Source organism: Cygnus olor, chromosome 17, assembly GCF_009769625.2.
Source record: "Cygnus olor isolate bCygOlo1 chromosome 17, bCygOlo1.pri.v2, whole genome shotgun sequence".
Taxonomy (NCBI): domain Eukaryota; kingdom Metazoa; phylum Chordata; class Aves; order Anseriformes; family Anatidae; genus Cygnus; species Cygnus olor.
Window position 1 is genome coordinate 718,829 of NC_049185.1, and position 23,237 is coordinate 742,065.

General features: G+C 52.8%; 1 protein-coding gene across 1 annotated transcript in view; it reads left to right on the forward strand.

Annotated features, from left to right (window-relative positions):
- Window positions 1-1,432: 1,432 nt before the first annotated feature.
- The window catches only part of RTN4R (reticulon 4 receptor), an 80,446-nt gene continuing 58,641 nt past the window's right edge, over window positions 1,433-23,237 (forward strand). Inside the window, exon 1 of the mRNA XM_040577360.1 lies at window positions 1,433-2,021. Within this exon, the coding sequence (XP_040433294.1) occupies window positions 2,000-2,021 (22 nt within the window). The 5' untranslated portion in view covers window positions 1,433-1,999. The remainder of the gene's footprint in view (window positions 2,022-23,237) is intronic.

Below are 23,237 nucleotides of genomic sequence, written 5' to 3' on the forward strand. Positions count from 1 at the left end.
CTGGTCTGCAGTCCCTGATCCCACCTGAGGGCCCCTTCCAGAGCTCTGCCAGCTGCAGCCCTCCTGGTCTGGTCCCGCTTCCAATGATCGGCCCATATATCCCAAATAAAACCTTTCCCCAGCTCTGTGTTTACCCTTTGATTGTGGATGATAGGTAAGACATCAGCAAAGGGGATCTGGAGACCATCCAGAAGACATACTTCCCAGGAATCTTTGGACAGATGAGGTTGTTTGCATAATTAAAGCCCACACTTGATAAACTACCTCCAGCTGGCTCAAGTGCACAGCTGGGCCTTCCTTTGGTTGCATATTTTTTCTCTTTTTTTTAAAGATGACTGTGCACATTGAAGTACCCACAGGTCTTTGGTTGAGATGAGATGAGGCACTGTACAAAGGAGAAACAGCTTCCTGGCTCATTTTGGGGCCATCCCTACACAGATACTGTAGGGCTATGGGAGCTATGGTCACAACACAAATGCTGCATGCAAACAGCTCTGGAGGTGGTCAAGATAAGGGTGAGAAATCATAAGAGAGGAGCGAATATTCAATAGCATATGTATACCTATATGTACATGCACACCTATATATATACGTATCTGGTAGCAGTTTGGAACCTCTCACTAGCAGGGCCAGAGCCACTGTACCGTCATGTTCAAAACGTTCTGCTTTTCCCGGCACCATCCTTCTCTCTTCCTTTGCCCACTGAGCAAATGAGTTCAACTTCATGAGACCTGGCTTTCTGCTACCCAGGACAACTGCAGATGGGAGCTGCCCATGCTGTAAGCACTTGTCTGTTCCAGGACAGGGAAGCTAGCGGGAGGGGTGAGGAAGATGGAAAAGCCAGCTTCACTCTGCCTTGTCTACAGCTAGTGTAAGCATCATGCTTTGTAGGTAAACTGAGGTAAGCTGCTGTCCTTGCTGCACATGGGAGAACGGTCCCAAAAACACGGGGGTGGGACGGGATGAGAGGGGAAGAGCTCTCTCTTTCGGATGGGATCTGTGCCCACGGGCTCTGTCTCTACTGGGCCTCTCCGGGGAACGCAGCGGCCCCGCGCCAGCGGCAGCAACGCCCGGCCACGGGGCCCTGCAGCGCAGCGGGTGCGGGCGCTGCGGTTTCCGCCGTCTCTTGGAGCCTCCCCAGAGCGGAGCCCGGGGAGTAGCTTCCAGTAGCCGGGGCTCCGCCTGCCACGAGCCGTGAGCCCTCAGTGCGAGCCGAGCCGAGCCGAGCCGAGCCGAGCCGGCTGCGGGCGGCTCCCAGCGCCGCTCCCGCGGCTGCCTGCGGGCGGCGGGGGGGCAGCGCGGGGGGGCAGCGGGCCGGCCCGATGCCGGCAGCCGCCCGGCCGGCCCTATCCGCGGCCTCCTTTAGGGGGCACCTCTCCTCCAGGAATGAGCCGACGGCCGCCCTGCCCGGCCCGCGGCCGCGCACCGCGGGCACCCGTGGCGGAGCCGCCGCCGTCGGAGCGGGCCCTGCGCGCTCCGGCTGCCCCCGGCGCGGCCCCTCCCTCCATCCCGTGCCCGTCTCCCCCGTCCTCCCTCTCACTCCTCCAGCCAGTAAATCCGATCTAGGCAGATTCCTCTCACGTCAAACCACATGATCCCATAAAACATTCATCGCCTCTCCATCCCTGCGCCCCGCTCGCTCGCTCCCGGGATACAGTGCAGCAGGCTCCGCGCTCCCCGCCGCCGCCGGCTCTGCCTCCGCGGGATCCGCCGCAGCCCCGGCCCCGTGCGTGCGGCGGGCGGGAGGGAGGACGGAGGGAGGAGGCAGGCAGGCAGGCAGGGAGGGAGGGGGAGCCTCGCCTGGATGCTGACTCCAGCTCGGGGGCTGCTCATTCCCCCGATGAGCGAGGGCAGCGGCACAGGGAGAGCCCCCTCCCCGCGCGCCGCCGCTCCGCGCTCGGGCTGAAGTTTTGCACGAGGATCTGCCCCGCTCTCGCAAGGATTGTACCGGCTGCCGTTCGACTTTGCGCCTCCAGACGTGCCTTCCCCGACCCCTAAGATGAAGAGGGCGATAGCTGAAGGTAGGTGCGTCCCCTCGTCGCCCTCCCTCCCCCCCCCTCCCCTCCCGCCGCCGGGGCTCCCCCGCTTCCCGGGGGGTGGCAGGGCAGTGCAGGGCGAGGCGGGCGCGTCCCCAGCTTCGCACCGCACCGGGAACTTCTCTCCTTGCAACTTTCTTCGGAGGAGCGCTCAGGTCCCGCCGCGGGGGAGAGGGGCCGGACCCCGGGGGCCGGGCGACGCTTCTGCCCCTCGCAGCGCTGCCCGAGCCCGGCCCGGGAGAGGCGGCGGGGTGAGCGGAGGCACGTCTGCGGGAGCGGAGGAGAGGCCGGGGCTGGATGGGGGGCACGGCCGGCTCCATCCCCAGAGCGGGGCTGCGGGCTGAGGCCCCTCCTGTCCCGGACTTCCCCCCCTCCCCCCGCCTCGGCCCGGCCCTGGGGTGGCCAGGCTCCCCCCGAGGTTGGGGCAGGCAAAGCGTTAAGGAGGCCGGGCCGGGGGAAGCGGCGACCTGCGCTCTCAAGGCTGCCTCCCAGAGGGGCACAGCCCGTGCTGGGGGAGGTGGCCGGAACCGCGGCGCCTGCGAGGAGGGCGGGGGCAGCCCGGCTTTCCCTCCGCTCCCCTGCCGGCCGGCGACGAGCGGGGTTCCGCTCCCGAGCCTCCGGCGGAGGCTGCGCGCCGGCCCCGGCCTCCTGCGGGTGCCTCCGGCCGGGGAAGTTCGCGGAGGCTCCGGGAGCCCCGGCAGCGCGGCGGAGGACGGCGATTACCGGGGCTCGCCGGGGATGCGCGCTGGGCACCTCCCTCAGGGCCCCCCCGCCCCGCTCCGTCTCAGCTCGGTGCCCACTAGCGAGAGGAGCTCGGGGTGCAGCGGGGGACCCCACGTCGGGGGGGGGGGAGGCCTGGCAGAACCTCCTCCTCCCGCTGAAAATCGCCCTTTTTTATCTGCTCGGGCATCCCTGGAGACAGCTTTTCCTTTCCAGCGCCTGGTGTGGACGGATGGGGCTGGGGCTGCGCCGGCAGCAGCAGCCGGGGGCTGCGGCTGCTCTTGGGGGTGCCCCGCTGTGCACTCGTGGCTTTGCCCATTCGCAGTCACTCCGGGTGGAACCCGAAATAAAGACCTATGTTTGGAGGAACACATGCTCTCACTCTGCAGGTTCAGGCCGCTTGGAGAAGCGTGTGCCATCCAGGTGTGCTTCTGGAAAGCCAGTCCTCCACGGGTTGCAATTTTTTAACTCGAGTGATCAGCCCTGCACAGGAGCTCCACTGCTGTCCAGGCTGCTGGACAAGGGAGTGTTTGACATGCAGAGCCTCTTGCTGTGTGGAGTCTTTTCCCGTATGTGCCATCTTCAGCTTGCTTCCTTTTTCCATCACTGACACAAATAGAATCCTTTTTTTTTTTTTTTTTTTTTTTTTTTTGTGTGTGGGCTTCCTGGCTAATATATTTGTGATGATCAAGGGATATCCCCAAGCGCTGATCCAAATGGCACCCTGTCTCTTTTGGATAATTGGAATCATTTTTAGTTCTGAAACTGCCAATTTATTTCTGTTTGGAAAACACCCTGGGGGCAGGCTGCAGTGATGGCTTCTCCTGTGGGCCCTTAGAGGATACTGGTATTTCAGCATCCATTTGCTATGCGCTGTGCCGTAGGTGTATGGGTTACCCGTTGATTTGCACACAGTGGTTTTGTGAGTGTGCACGAAGTACCGAGCTGGGGATGTGGGCTGATTGCCTGCCGTGATGCTGTAGGAAGGCTGTTAGCCGTGCAGAGCGGTACCCAGGTGATGGGTGTGGTTCGGGTGCCCAGGACAGCCTCCTCCCTCGCACCGTTTGTGATCCTACTGCAGCACAGCGCTTCCTCTGCGCTGTGACTTTCCCCGTGCTTCCGGCTGCTACCAGCATAATGTGAAAAAACACTGAAGATAATGAAATACAGAAACTGTGTTACAGTGGTTTTATTTATAGAACAAGGCTTTGAGGGTTTGGGTTTGAGTCTGAAATTTTTTTTTCCCCATTGTTTTTGAGTTGCTCGGGTTGCCTGGATTGCTGAGAGTTGTGACTGTAAAGTCCTTATGAACCTTGGGAGATTATGTTTAGGTGAATGACCATCCTATGGCATCTGGACTACATTTCCCACCATGGGCTGCCAGGATGCTTCAAGTGCATTGTAAGCCAGAAATAGCCACCAGGGGCAGTTAGAGAGGCAGAGCTTTCACCTGGTGTTCTCAGCACTTACTGCTTTATTAACACAATTTATTTATATTGAAAGAGGTTTTTCCGTGCTTATTCTTTATACAATTTCTTATAAAAATAAAAGCCTATAATATGAGAACCTACACCAAACTCAGAGAATACCTGTTCACTGATGTGAGAACAGCTTTCTTTTTATTGAGAAAAGACACCATTCATCAGGGTATTATTTCATGTTTCCTTTCTGTACAATATTCATTCATATCAAGGATACTCATTAGTTTGTGAGCTTTGTCCCCCATTCCCCACTGGACAGAACAATACCTTAGTCCTATATTCTGTGGGACCATCCAAGGATATGTTTGGAGAGGCTTTTTAAAGAGAAGTATCAGGGCAAAAAGGCAGAGGTGCCATTGTGTTGCTCCATGCCGCAGGGTTGTATCAGTGCAGATGTGGTTGTGTCCCTGCTGTTTTTGTGATGTCTAAGATGTTTTTGTGCCCTCTAAGAGCACCAGAGAAAGCTGATCCAGAAAATAAGTAAATTAGGCTGCCCTCTCCACTGCTGTGACTTGTGGGCAGCAGGTGCCCAAGCTGCTGACCACCAACCTAGGGAACAGGGCAGTTCTGTTCTTACAAGCCACGTCCTTCATTAATGACCTGCATCCTGTGCTCAGATTCTGTGAGCATAACCAGAGCTAAAACCTGCTGGGAACCTGTGCAGGAGACTGTTTATAAAGTGCAAAGGTAACAGCAGTGGGAAGGAACATGGGGAAGAAGGGAGCAATTTGCTGCACCACCGAGATGCCTCCCTCTGTTTTGATCTGCTACCTGCCCTACTACCTGCTCAGAAGGGTCAGCGGGGGAATGGTTGTGTGTCCAGATGCTCAGCCTGGTGGCTCACCATTGAGCTGGAAGCTGGTCAGAGGTCTGGGTGGGTCCACAATTCACATCCCCACAGATGTCTTCCGTAACACTTCAGTGCACTAACGATGAGGGCCTCATTCCTCTGTAAGCATCTACTGACACCAATGATAATTTCAGCCATTTAGCCTTTGAAAACAATAAGCAAAATCTGCGAATCCAGCAGCACCTCTGTGAATTTTCCACCTTTTCTGGCTCAGAAGCAGCAAGGAAGAATGAAATAAGGGCAGGGAAGGGGAAGGATGTTCCAGAGCCCAGCTTTCAGGCTCGCGGCCACACGCCCTGCAGGCACAGCAATACTGCTGTGGGAGCCCTGAACAGCACAGCGTCCTCCTCCCCTTTCCACCCTGAGCCTTGAAGGAGAGGAGGAGGGAAAGGGAAAATCAGTTGAGCCAGAGCCTGAGCACAAAGCAGGACAAGGAAGATTGCAAAGAGCTGAGCTCTAATCTCTGTGCTGAGCCTTCCTGTGGCTGCTGTGCCCATTGCTTGTGTACCACAGCCCTGCTGTGCCGTGTGGTGCATCCTGGAGGAGAGGCTGAAGCTGCAGCCCAAATGCAGGATTCGCCCTGCACAACCAGCCGGAGGCGGAACTGAAGGGAGAAGAAAGGAGTTGCTCTAATTAGGTGTGCGTTCTCTTCCCCTTGGATTTGCAATGCTTTCTGCTGCTGTCACCTTCATTAAGACATATCTCTGAGTGCCAAGTGCTTCTTTTGATGTTCATAAAGGGGTTTATTTATCCAAGAGACATGTGTACAGTGGAGCAGGAGTATCCTGTACCACTGCAAAGAGGGGCCATAAGAGGCAGCATCACAGTATGGTGCCTGTAAGGGCTGGGAATTGCACTAGGGCTTCTCCTTCCTGTCCACATGAAAGCTCCGTGCTGTGTCTTGGAGCCACTTGGATCTGTCTGGGGCTTGTGAGTAACTGGGTTTCAGGGCAAACATGTTACAGACACACACAAGTGTGGGAGGGAGGAGGGAGGTTGTGATCTGCAGAGCCCGTCCTCTCCTTCCCTTTCATGCTTATGGTTGCAACTCCTGGAGGTTTCCAGAGACTGAAGGAAAAGGGAGACAATTGTGCTGAAAAGTCACAGTCAGCAAAAAGAAGCAAAGGGTGGATCCTCCTATGTTTGCGTAGAGATGCCAAGCCAATTCATTCTGACGTTGCTAAAATGTGCAAACTCACCTCAGCTTGCACTGGTGTCTTCTTATGGTGACAGGGACATGCAGCAGCGTGAGTTTTGTGTGGCTGATTATCTGTGATGGTGGTGTACAGTGATGATACATAGACTCAGAGCAGGGTGACATCAAAGTGACAGATATTTCCTTTGGTGTGTGTGTGCAGCATGCATAGAAATGTCCCACCTGGGTTTAAGACATAAAGCATTGGCATGTGCTGTGCATGTGGTTTGTCCCTATTCACTTTGCCTTTAGAAAGCTCCTGGAAATCCGGGCTTCTGGAGTCTGCTTTTGGCTTCCCTGTATCCTTGAGCAGGTCAGTCAGCTTTTCTGTGGTTTAGTTTCAGTTTTTCCAGCTCTAACACTGGGACAGTGATGCTGAGTTATCTCCCAATGGACCCAGAATGTGCGTAAAGGTCAGCCCAGAGCTAAAGTGTGCAGGTCTGTGCTGTTGCCAGTCACTTCTTCAGCAGTGACACAGTGGCAGGCAACAAGACTGATGATGTTCTCCTTAGGGGTGTTGCTGCATCAACAGCAGGTTTGTCTCTCTGGTCTGGCCTGCCTTCCTCACAACCTTTGCATTGCAGCTTGGAGCTGAACAATAGCACCAGCAGATTTTATGGTATTTACTCTCTCTCTTAGGTCTCTGCTCCTGGAATCAAGGGATTAGAAAAGTACTTCAGTTTTATTTTGTAGCCTTCCTGCTTGCCAAGAAAAGCCAAATCATTACACAAGCATGTGCAAAACGTTGAGAATTTTGAAAGCAAGGAAATACTTGCATATTGTGATTTTTAGTATAGTTTCTTGGTAGCTCAACAGTATGAGGCTGACATCAGCCTGAAAACTGGAAAGCAGCAGGCTGCAGCCTTTCCCCCCAGCAGTGATAGGGTCTTTTCTACATGGGTCAGGCAGAGCAGGGCTTACAGGAGATTTGCTTTCAAAAAATTCGTAGAACACTTTGGAAGAGATGTATGAAGGTCTCTAATTAGCCTGCTCCTACAACAGCTAATTTCAAAGCTTGATCAGGTTGCTCAAGGGCTTGTTCTGTCAGCTTTTGAGTACCACCGAGGATGGAGCTGTCCTTTCCTCATCCATAGCTCAGACTTGTTCGTCTTTTGGGCTAAGGCTGCTCAAACCCTTCACCACCTGGCCTGCATCAGGACCATTTCCCATGTCCCTTTGGCATGGTCAAGGTACTTCTTTAACTGTCACTGGATACAGCAGTGGTGGAGTGATGGTGTATGTAGTGCTTGGGACCATGCTTGATGGGAATGGGTGGTTGTCCTTGTGGTTTCAGGAGAAGGCATGGAGGTTGATCACAGAATAACAGAATGGCTCAGGTTAGAAGGGACCGCAAAGATCACCCAGTTCCAACACCCTGCCATAGGCAGGGACGCCACCCACTAGATCAGGTTGCCCAGGGCCTCCTCCAACCAGTCGCTGAACACCTCCGGGGATGGGGCATCCACAACCTCTCTGGGCAACCTGTTCCAGTGCCTCACCACCCTCTGAGGGAAGAACTTCCTCCTAATCTCTAATCTAAATCTCCCCGCTTTGAGTTTAAAACCATTCCCCCTTGTCCTGTCGTTATCTGATTGAGCAAAGAGTTGCTCTCCATCTTTTTTATAAGTTCTCTAAGTTGATACCAAGAAGGAGCTGAGAGTGGGGTCACAGTCTGGGCAAGACAGAAGGCATTTCCAGACATTTTAGTCTCAGATGTGTCCACTTTTCTGTCTGCATTTTGGGGGTGGAGCACTTGGAGGTATTTTTTATGAACTAGTTCCAGCTCTCCGAGCATGGTCTCCCACACCAACGTTAGTTAAAGCAATTTGTCAGATTTGATTTGCTAAAAGCCTCAAAAATGCAACAAGTACCTCTGTTACTCCATCCGGTTTTATGCAGTAGAGAACAAAAGAAAAAAAAAAAGTGTAATTTCCTATTTTCTGGAGCTGGCAGTGCCTCCGTCTCAGACTGGACAGCACTCAAGTACTCCAGACTGCTGCACTGTTTTCTGGTATAAAGCAAAAATGGTATTTTCTCACCTCGTGTAGGCACCCTTTGTTGATCTTGTCTAGCAATGGGGACTAGATAGCCCCATGTCTCCTGCCAGTCCTCCCTATAGACCTCAAACCCAGTGTTTGCTGGAAACCCTTCCTGGACACCGTGCAGTGACAGTAACTCTCTGAGGACAAACCCCACAGCCCTGGAGGTGCTGGTGGGAAGGGCTCTCTGGCGCTTGTAGCACAGCCTCCCCTTCTGAGCACAGCAGTCGCCAGTGGCAGCTTCAGTCAGCGGGGTCTTTCCCTACGCGAGTCTTTGAAACCTCCAACGACAGAGGCTTTCTGGCCTTTCCCAGTGCAGGAGTGGATTAAGAAGCTTTTCCTGATGTCCAAACTGAATCTCCCAAACTGCAGTTCTTGGCCACGGCTCCTTGCTGTATCACCTGGCCTCACAAAGGAGTGTTCAGCTCCATCATCCTTATTAATGCTTCCTCAGTAGTTGTAGGCCACTATGTGATTATCCCTTCACATCCTCTTTGCCTGACTCAGCCACCTTAACTCCCTCTACCTGACCTTGCAGGATGTGTGCTGTAGGCTCCTGACCACCTAGGTAACCCTCCACTGGGTCACTTTGGTTTCTCCATGTCTGTTTTGGGCTCAGCAGCCCACAGCTGGACACAGCGTTCAAGGTGCAGCTCCCCAGTCCTGAACAGAGTGGGACAATAACTACCCTCGCTCTGCTGTCCACACACTCCTTGACACAGCCCGGGATGTAGTTGCCGTATTCACAGTTAGAGCCACCATTTGCTCATATTCATCTTGGGAACCACCACAGCTCCCAGGCCTTTTACAGCAGGCTGCTGCTCACCCAGTTGATTTGCAGCCTGGTGCTGGTGCTTGGGGTTATTCTGCCCCACGTGCAGAACTTTTTGCACTTCTTGTACCGAGTAAGTGCTTCTTAATACTGTGTCACTTACCAAAAAGCCCAGACGTCTAGGTGAGCAGATGCCTACCTGCATATGCATTCTTTTCCTTGCTGTACTGAAGTGTTATTTAGCTGTGGGTCAGAAATCCTTGAAGAAGTCCAGGATTCCCCTCCTGCACTTGGCTTCTGCAAAACACAGTGCTCTCCTCTGCTGTTTGGTTCCCCTTGCTTCTGCCCAAATTGCAGTATAGACAGCTAAGGTGAAACCAAGCCTTGACATGGGATCCCTTCTTCCTTCCACCACCACCATCCTTAGATGGTCAAAGTCCGTTTGCTAAATGATCCTTGTTTTGCTGTTTGCTTCCTTGCAGAAAAACTTCCTTGCACTGCATGTTTCTGTACTTTATCTAGGGAGGTCTCCACGAAGGTCTGGAGTGTCTTTATTGTTAGCTATGTTTTGATATGCATCTACAGCTATCATTCCACATGGAGATAAAAAAAGAGAAAGCAAACACATCACACCAGTGTAGTGAGGTTCACCGCCTGCATGGGAGTTTCCAGCCAGTCACAGCTTTGCTCCATCTCAGGGGAATTCGACACCTTCCCTGGGATGGCTCTTTGAATCTTGATGCCTTTTTAACAATTGTGGTTTCTTTCATCTCTTTGTGTTACACCTTCCTTTGGAAACTAAGGAATGCTTGCATTCAAATTTGATGCTTTCTTTCCTTCCCTGAGTGCACAGGATAATTATAGTGCCTAGCATGGATGTGTACTAACTGATCAGTTATTAGTAATAATTATAATTTACATGATGGTCTAGGAAGACAGGGCACTAATACAGTAGAAGTGATGCTCTGAGATACCAGTTCAGAATTGCTTACTGATGTGTCAGATCCTCTCCCGTGTGCTGCTCATTGGGGAAACTAGTTAACTTTTTTTTGTTGTTGTTAAGAACAAATCTTTTGCAGGAACCATCTGGCTGCTAAATTCTTCTCCTGAAGCTGTGCAGTTTGCTGGGAGTTCATTTGCGTCTTTAGCTACTAAAGAGAAAGTAAAAGTGACTGATTAGTCTAAGACTGGGACCATTCACATCAAAGTGACAGATTTTGTGAGCTGGATTTGGGAAAGTGCTTAAAAATGGTGTGTTTTCATTAAATTTTGAAGACTGTGGGCAGAACTGTGCTCTCGGCACTCCGGCACAGCTCTCGACTCTGCACCCTGCGTCGTTATGTCAGAGTGAATTGTGTGGCTGTTAAAATTTGTGTGTGCTTGTTTGATGACTTTAAATATTGATTTTAATTGTGCGTCTTTCTTAAGGCCGTGAGTGATGATCAGAGCCACGTACAATACACCACGCGCATAACACAGCAATGTGCGTAGTAAAGATGTGAACCCAGCCTGACTCTTAAATAGATGGGAGGAGGGGGAAGAAAAGAAAAATCTTTGGAGGCCCAAGATCCAGTTTTCCTTGCTTCCAGGCACCACGGGGGGCTTTGTCAGAGACATGCCATCAGCTGCCACGCAAGCCAGGATTTCAGAAGCCTTTTGCAAGTGCTGGTGTCAGGCTGTGAAGGCTCCTCTGTCAGAAGGTGTCTTTTGAAATCAGAATAACAAATGCATAGTTTGTTAACATTGCAGAGCAAAATGATCGCTTGAAAGCCAGCAGCACATCTCCATGGCGGCATCCTGCTTTTAGGGGTGATGGAAGAAGCAGTGATGGGGAGCAAAGCCCCCTCCCTGGCACAGGTTCCTTCCCAAGCATGCGTGTCCGGCACGGGGCTGGCCGTGATTGATGCTTGACGTTTCCCATGCTTGTGCAAACATGGTTAGCATTGGCTTTACACTAGAGGGCTGTCTGTCCCTTTCCCTTCAGAGGAAAGGCATTAGTCTGTACGCTGTGAATGCTCTTGTCGTTCACAGTCTCCAAACAATTTGACAGCGGCCTGTTTTGTCAGGAGGGTAATGTGAAGCGGGCTTTTACTTACTGCTCCCCGCCTCCCTTTGTGCTGCATAAGAACATCCAAGTCCTGGTGTAGAGCTCGCTTTGGAGCTGTTTGTCTGGAGTGACATGAAACCTCTCTGGTTATATTGCAAGGCACTCTTGCCTCCTCCACTGAGCGAGTGCAGCCACAGGTCAGCAGCCTCGCTGCAGAACCAGCAGGCTTCAAACAGGTGGGAACTTTCCCCTTTGTTCATTCAGGCCACTTCTGCTCTCAGCAGTGAGGTCTCCAAATGTTAGCGCAGGGGCTCACTCTGCTCTTCCAGTCATATCCTACCGCTGCCTTGTGCTTGTGAGGGGCTGAAGCCCTGGACGTCAGCAGATGCACTCTGCAAGTTGTGGGGTGCACCAGGCTTGAGATGCTTTGGAAATGGCTGTCCTGGGGGCTGGGAAGGGTCTTCAGTGCCCCTCAGTCTGAGAGAGGTTTGGCAGCCTTCTTTCCATAACCTCAGGTAGGACAGCTTCCTCTGACTGCTGGCAGTGCGGCTGGGACCTTTGTGGAACCACTAGACCTTGGCCACCACCAAGGGCAATTGCTTCAGGTCCGTGCAGGCACTCGTATCATTAATTTGTTTAATTCTGTTCCCAGTCACCTTCATCCAACCTGGCTTTAATTTGGGCGAAGGTGAAGCCACATGAGGTTTGGAATAGCTTAACAGATCTGGTTTGAATTCAGAACTTTCCACAGAGTGGTGTGATGCAAACACAAGCCCCTCAGTGCCTTCTGAGCGTGTTGTACCAACTGCCTTTGACACCTTTGTTTCTGTTCCTGCATGCCTGCGCAGGCAACGTTTGGCTCGCTTGGGGCAAACGTGGTGTTAACTGAGAGCGGCCAAGTCCTTCGGCCCTGGCTAACGAGGGCCTGCTTCAGCGAGCAGGGCTGGAGCTGGGGTCTTGGTGGGTGGGCTGGGAGCCAGCTGGGGGTAGGCGCTGGGCTGCGGGCTGGGGCTGCGCCTTGCGCGCACCGAGGTGCAGGCATCACTTCTCCGCCAGCAGATTTATCAAGTCCAGGGACTTCTGTGACTCCCTCCCTTCCTCCCTCCACCGTTTCTCAATTTGCAGCTAGTACATCCTGAGGGGAGGGGAGAATTAATAATGGTAATTACAGCAGCTCACAGTCCTGAGTGCTGGCGCTGACCGCACGCGCAGTGATGGATGGCGGCAGAGCGCTGTGCCATGGGGGAGCTGGGTGCTGCCTGCTGGGACCTGCTCTCCACCATCCCACGGTGGGGGGGGGTGGTGCCGGAAGGGAGAGCAGGCTGAGCTCTGCCATCACCTCAGCCTGGGACAGGGCTGCTCCTGGGCTGAGCATGCAGGATTTTGACACCCGTTGGCTGCCTGTGTGTCACCTGCTGCAGGCAGGCATTGCTTTGCTGTCTCTGCTCCTGGCCTGGTCGCCTGCTGCAGGAGACGGGAGCTGCCAGCAGGCAGGAGGGCATCGCCTGACTTCTGATGTTGCACATCTGCCTTGCTTCTTGGATTTGGCTTTGGCTTTGCTCCTTTGGCTAACACCCCCCTGCAGACCTGGCCCTGGGGCACATAAAGGTCTGCAAAGTAGCCAAAGTAGCCCATTTCACTGTGGGGAAGGCAGCCTGCCTGTGATGTGGGACGTTCCCTGCCCAAGCACCCAGAGCTCTGGCAAGGCACTGGGGCCACACCACTCTTCCCCACCCATGGAGACCAGCAGCTGCTGAATCCCTTGCTTGGCTAGTTCAATTTAAATGAATTTTAGGGCCACTGGGTGAAACAGCGTTAGTAGAGAGCAAAGGGATTCTGTCAGTCAAGCCTGTCGGGGTGGTGTGGGGGTGTCAGCTCTCGCAGGCTTTGAGGTGTCATTTTCAAGCCTCAGTTTCTGACATCGTGCAATGAAGTGGGCCTTCAGAGCCTGGCCAAAGCCCTGTGGCTTGCACCTGACACTGGAAGGGGTAATATCTTTGGGTTCAGTGTTACCCACAGGATGAACCATCTCTTCTGGTCATTATAATGCGAACCTTTCCTCGTGTGACATGCTGTTTGTTGCCAAGAGCTCGCTGTGCTCTGACTGAAATGCAGTGCCTGGAAAGTGGACAGTGGCTATTTAAATGGCAGCCCCAGGTCAGCTGTCACTATTCTGGTTTTACTGAGGCTGCATCCTCTCTGGTGTGCAAACAGGAAGAGGCTGGGGCTGGGGCTGCTGCCGGGGCTCTGCTTTCCTGCTCGACAAGCGGCACTGGGTCTGAATAACGGGCCCTTGTTCTCCTAGGTTGGAAGAAAGCACCAAGGGAGCAGCTCAGCCAAAGAGAGACATTTATATGAGTGGCAGAATAAATGAATCTGAGCTGCCTCCTGGGAATCAGCCCAGAAGAGACTGACTTTACTTGGCCATGGCTTTCCAGTGGGAAATGCTTTTCTTTCTCTGTATTTATTTTTGGCTTTCCTAATGTTTTGCTAGGCTTACAATTAATCCTAAGCTTCTGGGTGGCCAGCTGGGCTGCGGGGAACACAGTCTTCCTCAAAGCAGTTCGCTTGGTCATTTCCTGAGGACCTAGGATAAATTTTCCTGAGGACCTCCCATAAATACAGGGAGTCCAGGAGTTCTTGACCCATGCCCACCTTGGACTGATGGAGAAGAGGAACCTGTATCTCCAGCCTTTGTGGGAAGGGGGTGAACAAGTTGCTTGGCACTTTCATATCACATGTATGGGGGATTTGCTCTTTCTGGGAGGAGGTGACAGCTGGGCTGGGCTGCAGGACGGCAGGGTGTGCTGCTGTCACAGCATGTGTGAGTTGGTGGCAAGTTGGTGTGTTTGCACGGGTGTTAGAGCTGGGCTCCCCTCTCTCACCCAGGTGCACCTGGCATATTTTTATTGCCATGAGCATCCCGCAGAGCATATGTTGCCAGCTCCAGCCTGGCCACCGATGTGAAATGTTGGCTGTGGGCTCGTGTGGTGGGCTGCAGGGCTGGCAGGCATTGGGAGGAGCTGGGACTCCCCAGCGCTCCCTGTGCTGCTGCTCTCTGCCTTCGGTGCTGTAGGGGCATCCCAACCCCCTGACGTATTTGGTGCCTGCTTTCTGCACGTGTTCTACGGCAGACACGCGGCGGGTGCCTGCCAAGGCAGCTCTCCACATGCTGTGGGCTCATTTCCCTGTGCAGACCTTCTTCCCTCCTCTTGCTGCAGCTGAGATGGACATGTCTGGGCTATGTCAGCTTTGGTTTCTGAGCCTTTTTAGCTTGTTCCTGTATTCCTAAAATGAAGGCTTTGCTGCTCTTCATCTGAGTATGACCCCCTCGCCACAGACCTTTGTGCCCCGTTTCCTGCTTGTAAAGCCCCAGGCTCAATGAGGGGAAAGCACTGATGCCAAAACTCCTAAAACAAAATTCAACGGTGAGGGTGGGGTTTGCTCTGCTTTGTGTGCCGGTGGGAGACGGGCATAGACGCGCTTGGGCACCTGCTGCTGTCTGCTGCAATGCAGGCAGGGCACAGGCCAGTGAGCAGAATGCGGGGCCGTGGGGCCGGGGCACAAGGTCCAGCTCTGCTGGCAACCTGCAGTCAGACGGATCATTTAGCCTGTGACACGCAGAGGCCACGGGCCAGTGGCCCCCGCTGCCTCGGTGTGTGGCTGCAGCACAAGCCCCTCCTGATACACCCACGTCAGCATGTTGCTGTCCTGCTGTCTGGAGAGGAGGGGGACAGTAGTCACCTCTGCTTGTCCCCGCATCCCCAGGATTCAGAAGAGACCAAGTGCATGGTGAATGTCCCCAGGGGAGGAGATAGGACATTCTGACAGTCCTGTTGCCCTGAACTTGGGGAACGCAGTGCTGGACTGCTAAAAAAGACATATGAGCTCTCCCTGCATGCCAGGCTGGAGCAGCACAGGCATTTACTGCTCTCTGTAAAACTGAGAATCCTGTGAATTAAAGGAAGGAGCCTGACACTTGGCACCGGCAGAGGTGGGAAGTGATAATTGGAGACGATGAAGGCACAGGAATCTCTCAACATGATGGAAGCTAAATGACACGGTAGGGAAAATTGCGCCTTGTTGTGAGTGTCAAAACTGACACAGAGGCAAAGGAGATGAGCAGTGTTCGCAAGTGCACCCCGACAGCTCCTGTGAGAGGGCCTTGGCCAAGCTTTGGCTCAGCCTACCTGAGCAGTTCTCGTGATCCACAGCTCCCTCTGCTGCGTTCCCCCGGACCTCTCATGCTTGGGAAGGGAGAGGTGATGGGCAAGATCGGTTGTTTGTGCTAAGTGCACCCTTGTGCTGCCTTGCAGTGGCCCTCCAGGCCCTTCTGGATCTTGTGGCTGGATGCGTAGTTGTAAGACCAAGATGTCCATTAGAGAGTGTGTGTGTGCCTGGACACGTACGCACACACATACTGAGCTGTGTGAGCAGAGTGTGTGTGTTTGGAGAAGTGAGCAGGTCCTGGCAAGTGATGCAGGAAAGGCTGCCTTCATTTCTGTCGTGGGACAGGGGTGAAAATGTTCCTGGGATGAGCTCACAGTTCATCACATGCAGGGGAAGGGTCTTCAGCTTGCTTGGCACCCCAAAGAGACAGAAAAATCAGAGACACAGAACAAAAATAGTTAAACAAATGGCTATGCTGAATACAGGCTAATGACAAGCAAGCTCTGCACTTGCCTGGGCAGTGGTCTGCACTGCTGCCTGCTTCAGGGGCAGGGTGTGTGTGGGGGCAAGCTGGCAAAGCGCTGTGTGACCTGGTGGTTTGGAGCGGATGGGGAATGAGACTCCAGTATACAGGCGAAAGCACAGTGACAAATGGCATGGGGACGGTAGCTCGGCTGTTCCCTCTGGTACGACAGCCAGATGACGATATGCTGAGAAGCGTAGGAAGAGAGTGTTTCACTAGCAGGAGAGTCCTACGGAGCTGCCTCCCTCAAGGTCATGTTGAAAGGCCACTGAAGGTCCCAGCAAGGGCCAAGTATTCATATTTTCAAGAAAACATCCAGCACTGCCAGCCTGCAGGCTCTCCTGCTGCTGGCCAAGGTGGCGGAGAGCTGAGGCTGAGACAGCCCTGCTGCCTGCTTCCTGCAAGGAGGGGACGTCACCGGTGCCAGCCGGGTGGCTCCTTCAGGAAACAAACAGTGGGTGCCACCAGCCACAGCACTGTCCGTCTTTCTTCTCACCCCAGAGCTGTGGGTACAAGTGTATCCTTAAGACCTTCTCCCTCTTAAGCATCTCCACTTTGGTTTCTTGCTTTAGAGGAACTTGCTAAGCAGATGAGAGAGTGAGTTGTTATTCTTCTAAGAGCGTAAACAGGGTTTGGGAAGAAAAGGTAGAAGGTAAAGCTGGATATTGAATGCACGTTTATCAGTGGTGGATACGCATTGCTCAGCATAACCAAAATGAGCCACTCAGCATTGCTGAGCTGGGAAACTGGTGCTGCCGGGTGGTCCTGTGCCCACGCTCTGGGGGAGGCCCTCTGCTTCTCCCACCATGTGTGCTGCAGGAATTTCTTGCTGTGTTTCAAAAGCCTGTGGCTGAGCCTGAGCCCTATCCCACTGAGAGCCCTCCCTGGCTGCTGCTTTGCTCCTGCTCAGCTGAAGCCAACCCTCCCCTGTCGTGTGATTCACTCCCGGCTTGTTCATTTGAATTTTCAATGGTCCTTCTGCATGCACTATAAAGGGTATTTAATGTGCAGCATTTTGCTGAGCCTGTAGCCTTTGGAGCTTTTTGCAGAGACTCTTTGTGGCCTCCCTGGGTGCATTATTGGAGAGATGCAGTCCCAGGCACACTGTTGAAAGCAGATGTCGTGCTTGTTAATACAGAATTGCCCTCATTGCTTCTTCCTAGGACACATCCAGGCCTGGTTGTTCCCAGGAGGTATCTCTGTCTTCCTCCTCCATGGCCTGGGATGCTCTACAGATGCATGGACAAAACTTCAGCCTCTCCACTGCTCGTGGTCCTTAGTTTTTGTGCCTCTCAGAACCAGAGGCCCCTGCAGAGGCTGCACAGTGCCACTTGAAAGGATCCCTCAGCCCTGGTGGGCACAGGGTGCTGGTGCTCCCTGCGCAGCAGTCTGGCAGCAGTCCATCTCCAACAGCTGCCTGGCTCTTTTGAGCAGCACTGGGAAATATGCAAATTTAACCTTTGAATTTACTGTGCTGTTCTCTTCCTGGGAAATGTCACTCTGGGCATCAAGCTGGGACCTCTGGGAGGGGAGTAGGCATCAGTGGCGTATGCTCCATCTCTGGGAATGCAGCTGAGGAGCTGGATCCTCCAGGGAGTCTTGAGATGCCCCCTGCAGGCAGCAGCTCCTGCGCTCAGCCTCGCTGTCAGCACAAGCTGCCCCGTGCCCCAGCCGTGTGTTGGCTGGGACGTGTTTGGACGGCTCGATCTGGCTCCTGAATGATATCAGGAGGACTATGTCCCCCTCGCCAGGTGCTGGGCAGGGGAGCTGTCAGCAGCGACACATCTCGGTGGCAAGAGCTGCTCGCAGTGCTGGGGACAGGGACAGCTCCTCTGCCTCGGGGAGGGCATCTCGGCAGGGCCTGATCCGGATGGTGCTGCAGGAGGGAGCTCCCTGCCCAGCTGAATGTGCAGCAGATGAAGAGCTGAAGGGAATCCCTGGTGCTGAGGCTGTCAGTGACTGATGGGACCATCCTAGCTCGGTCTAGAGACTAAGATGGAGGGCTGAGTTTACAGGCTGCCCCTGGGAGGTGTCAACGGAGCAAAATAAAGGTGTGATTACAGTGTGGGCAGGAGTGACAGTGCAAAGAAGATGGATTTCAGCATGGCTGAATAACCAAGGACCATATCCACATCACAGGAGGGCTCTGCTGTGGTTGCTGGCCCCTCCGTGCTGCAGCCTTCCCCATCACGTCAGCTCCGCTACTGTCATGAGCTGCAGCCCGTGTGGCTGTGCCTCTCTCTGCAGCGTTCCCACCACACCTGTGTTGGCTGTGCCAGCTGCAGAGCTCAGCAGCTTCACGGGTGGCTTTGGGGAGGCAGAACACACCTGGGGAGCACTGTCGATGGCTCTAGTTGTGTGGCCCCGGTGCAAGGTGTCCCCCGCAGCTTTTTGCAGTTATTACAGTTCTCAGTGTGCATCTGCCTCTGTGTAAGACAAATGCTTCGGGGTCAGCAGTGCAGGAGCTCTCAAAGAACGAGACAAGGCATGCATCTGGGCTCTCCTCCAGGACACCCCAATAACAGTCAGCATGGGCAGTTCCAGGCTAGCAAGACCCTGAAATAACAGAGCAGGGTGCAGCCTACCTTCACAAGCATCCCTAAAAATAGCAAGACAGGATGTCCATGTGATGGGTTTTGGTAGGAAAATAGATTCATTTCCCAGCTCCCAGAGGGTTTTTTGGAAACAGCAGAGAGTAAATAAGGGTTTTGAAAGTGATGACAAATACCTTGGAGGTGCCCTTCCAAGCAGCCTTAACTGTTTGAAATTACACTCACATCTCCAGTGGCTCTGAGACAGGAAGCTTGAGGCCCTGAAGATCTCCAGATCTAGCATGCTCTTATTTGCTTGGGTGCTAATTAAGAGAATGTCGAAACTCTGATATGTATTCTATAACTCCCTGTATATTCTGATAAAAGCCATTACAACTCCATCACAAGTGTATTAAAATCTCCTTAATTAATAAACTATAAACATAACAGTCTTCTGGAGAACGACTGTGAGCACTGAAGGGGACCACAGGACAGGGATGGACACCAAGTTGCAGAGCAATGAGATGAGGTGGGGAGGATGCTGCCCATGCAGTCTTCATTCCCCAGTACCAAGGCAGCACAGCAAAGCTTTTCTGCACAGGAAAGCTGCTGGTCTCACATCTGGTAATTAAGCACTTGAGCTACTATGAAATAACTTGGTTTGGCCGGACGTTTCACTGTGGCTGCTCAGGGACCGAAAAGGCATCATGGTCCTTGTCTCCCCAGTATGGTTGGAAAGATCAGGGCGGTGCAGGGATGGGTTTCCCTGTCCTGTGCAACATGTGAGTGTGTGTCCAATGGCTGTGTCACCCAAGGGACACTGATTTAAACCCCTGTGGTAGAAGAGGGCCCTGTACCAGCCTGCCTCGAAGCTTTGCAAGCATTCTGGACTGAAAGATGCCAAATTATGTACACAAAGAAGAATAGATCCAAAGAGATGTAGATTAGGTTGTTATCCCCTCACGACAATGGTTTGCTTAGAGCATGCTTTGAACCCAGTGGCAAACTGGGATCTATTGCTCCAAAGCCTGGGGAACTGCTGTTACCACTAGGGCATCTCTGGACTTTGCGTCCTCCTTGATCAGAAGTAGCTTCCTGGCCTAGAGACAGCCTATTCCTGACCAAGTTTTCTTGAAACCAGTCCTAATAGATGGAGCTTCCACCATATTCATGTTTTCTGATGAAAAATGCCTCTCAGAAAGGGAATATTCACTTGCCTGAAGAGAAAGAATGCTGGAGTTTGAGCTGCAGGTATGGTTAATACACAGATGCAAGAAGGAGGTGGATTCCTGGATGGGGAGCTCAAGTCCAGGGTTGTAGTGAGTTTATGTCCCTGAAAAGCTATGAACAGAATTGCCCTACTTCCAAATGGAACAGTCCAGGGAAATTCCATGAGTTGTCCTGTAAAGGAACTTAGGCTCAGAAAATAAGGGCTTTATCATCCGCTTGTCTTCCAGGAGATAGCAGGAAGGTCCAAAGGCTTTCTGAGTGACAGGGGGCAGTTTTGTTTCCTCTGTCCCTGACTCCTTTTGCAATAGCTCACTGAAGAATATTTCCATTTCACCAAGTATTTCCTCTGCTGGATCTGGGTGGTTGTGCTGGTGTCGCCCACCAGCATGTCCCGGGGAATGTGATATTTCAATTCACATTACCACATGGGTACTTTGGGGAGAAGCATCAAATTGAGAGACCTGCACCTCTGCCTGTCTTCTCCATTTTGCTCTTTTGCCAGACAGGCTGGGCTTTCCTGGTCTCTCTAACCAAGGGCAATAGCTGATGTGGGAAACAAGCCAGTGACAGGAGGTCGCCTTCTTTTACTAAAGCTATCTCAATTTGCACTTTGGCAATGATGGTGCAGTTTCTTCAGGAGCAAGAAAGCAGTTGTGTCCCCTGCTTTGTTGGTTCAGAAGTCTGAATGTCCCTCACAAGGTTTATTGCTCGGCCCACCTTGATAACATGTTTGAGCACACTGTGAAGTGTGCCTTGCCCAAAGTGCCTTTTACTCCTAGCAGTACTCCCCATCTGTGTCAGCTGAGGGTTGATCAGGTGATGTGTGACAACTGTCTGGATGCTGAATTCACAAATCAGCATGGCTAAAGGAGAGCTCACCATGCAATGATGCAGCATCTACATATTCCTCATATAGCATCTCCAAGCCCTGTCAGGCTCCAGACAGCTGCTGTCTATAATAGACTCTATTCCTCACCTGCCCTGGGGCTGAAATGCTGATCTGTCATCCACTGGCAGACTGTTCAGCCCCTCCTGAACCCACGATGCCCATTCCTGGTACCTGCATCCTCTCCTGGCCATTCACCCCCTGGGTGAGGAGGACCTCCCTGGTCTCCTGGCCCTGCAGCGCCTTGCAGGGCAGCTCCAGACAGCCACGAGATTGCCCCTGTGGGACACAGGTTGGGACCTTGGAGCCTGGCCTGAGAATAGCAGTACAACTGCTGTCTCTCTGTGAGAAAGTCTCCCTGTTTTCAGGCTGCACTGTCTGGGCAGAGAGCAGGTGGTTTGGGAAGGAGCAGAGGGGCTTTGTGTGGTGATGGCACCCACGAGGACCTCTCCAGCTGTGTCTGAGGCAGCTCTGCAACATGTGAAGTGGCCGTGTCCTCTGTCCCCAGCAAGGGGACCCTTGGGGGTCACCCCAGCCCACCTCCTTGAGAACTCAGGATAAAGGTTTCCAGGCACTACTGAATTGTAACTCCCTTTCCACAGAGGGTGAGAAGTCTGGTTACTGTGGTTCAGGACTGTGACCAGGACATACCTCTGGCACCGTCAGTGGTCATCTGTTCCTGGTTAGGCAGCAGAGCTTGTCTCACACCTCTTGCTTGATGGCTGCTTTGCTTGTCTGCTGGGGGCCTGCCTCTTGAGAGCCTAGACAGTGGTGCAAGCAGTTCAAACCTTTAGGAACTGCCCTACATCAAGGTGCCCAATAGGGCCTGTTGGAGCTGGTGGGGCAGGGCACCATTCTGTGTTTCAGGCTTTGTGTTCCTCCTGCATATCTTGGCCCTGGGACACCCCTGGAGTCCCAATCCTCATATTGCTTGGTGCCCAGGGAGTCCCGGCTCTGCTGGAGAGCTGTGCTATGGCTTTGGTGTACCCGTGGCAGCACTGAAGGTCTAGAGAGGTGTGGCAACAGGCTTTGCATAGAGGATGCATATCCTGATGGGTCTTACATGGTTGACCAGGTTAAAGCACCCCAGTACGTGTGTCCTGGCACTCTGTAACACTTCTACACTGTCTTCTCTGCTGTCTAAGAAGTTATTTGAGCAGGCTATGGCCAGCCTGGCATGTAGGAACAGCTCCTGCTCCAGCTCAACGCAGGAGCTCTTTGACCAGCACTGGGGCAACAGAACTGCATGGTCAACCCTGGGGCAGAGGAGGATGCATGGGCTGGAGCAGAGAACGTGGGGCCCTGCTGGAGAGCTTTGCCTCCTGGATGTGCCTCAGGCTGGTGGGGGCTGGTTGTCCTCCAGAGCATGGGGAGGTGATGCAGGTCCTGTGCAGGGCCAGAGGCCCTCCGTACCAGTGCTCTTGGTTGACTGAAGAGACCATATACTCTGCTGTCCAGAGCGGCCACAAAGTCTCCCTAGGAGGTGGATGGACCTCTGTGTGCCCTCAGAGGTTGGTCCTGCCACCAGCTACAGCCTGTACAAACCAAGACGGTTTCCCTTAAATGCATCTTGCCTCAAAAGCTGTGGGTTGCAGGGACAAAGGGGTCTGTCCCCTTTACTGTTTTCCTTCTGCCACTCACCTAAAGAGGAGGAAGAAGTGATGGGGGAGCCAACTCCTGGCTCATCTGCATAGAGGAGCTTCTGTGGAGACCTCAGCTGTGAAGTTCTAGCACACATTGCATCCTATGGCATGGATACAGACACATTTGTGGCTTCCTTGCCGTGGCCCATGTGTGCACAGCAGGATTGATGCATCTCCCATATTTGACAATATCAGTGCATCAAGGCTGCACACAGCCAGAGCTGGAAGACATTTTGGGAGAGAGTGGCAACTACAGCAGAGCTGCCTGTGCTCTGGGTTAAGGGGGTTTATTCCCAAATGCCTTCAGGAGCTAACATGTGAGCTGCTTGTACACATGTCTAACTGCAGCTGTAAAGGAAAGCAGCAGAGATTTCAAATGGCACTGCCTGTTTTACCATTTCAGGAAGAAGAGTGTCTTATTATAATTGCCTTGCTTATTTGGAAGAAAAAGCCCACTGTAGTTACTAGAAATTCAATATAGAAATTACTGGTTACTACCCTCTGTAGACTAATTTTGAGGGTAGCAGAAGAATGAGGAATTTAATGCACACTATAATGAATGTCAATCTTCTCTCTTAATGAATAGGAATCACAGTTTGCTGCACATTGTAGGGAAATGAAAAGCATCCAAAGTTCAATTCACTTTTTTCTTTTTTTATCCTTTCTATTTTTTGAGAGAGAGAGAATACGTTGCACAGCAGATGGGTACATTCATTTGTGAACGCTAAGGATTTTTATCTTGCACCATACAAGTCAAGGTTTTCCTTCAACAGAGCTTTGTAAAATTTCCTATACAAGTAGAGGCATAATGCCATTTACAGAGCTGAATCCTTGAGAGAAAAGTTTTTTTTTTTTTTTTTTTTTTTTTTAACCCTTCCCTCCTGTAGCAAACCATCCAGACAATTAAAAGCAGCGATGACCCACTCCTTGTTTGATGTGTACTTGCTGTTCTCAGCTATGGCTTTGCTTGCTGGATACACAAAGGAGCATTTGTGTGTGCATGTGTGACAACTGTGCAATTAGGTCCCTCAGAGGGGACACAAAACCACATCCTATTGCACACCAGAGCGGTGCCTCTGCCTGCTTTCCTAGCTGTTCCTGTTGCCAGCAGGGA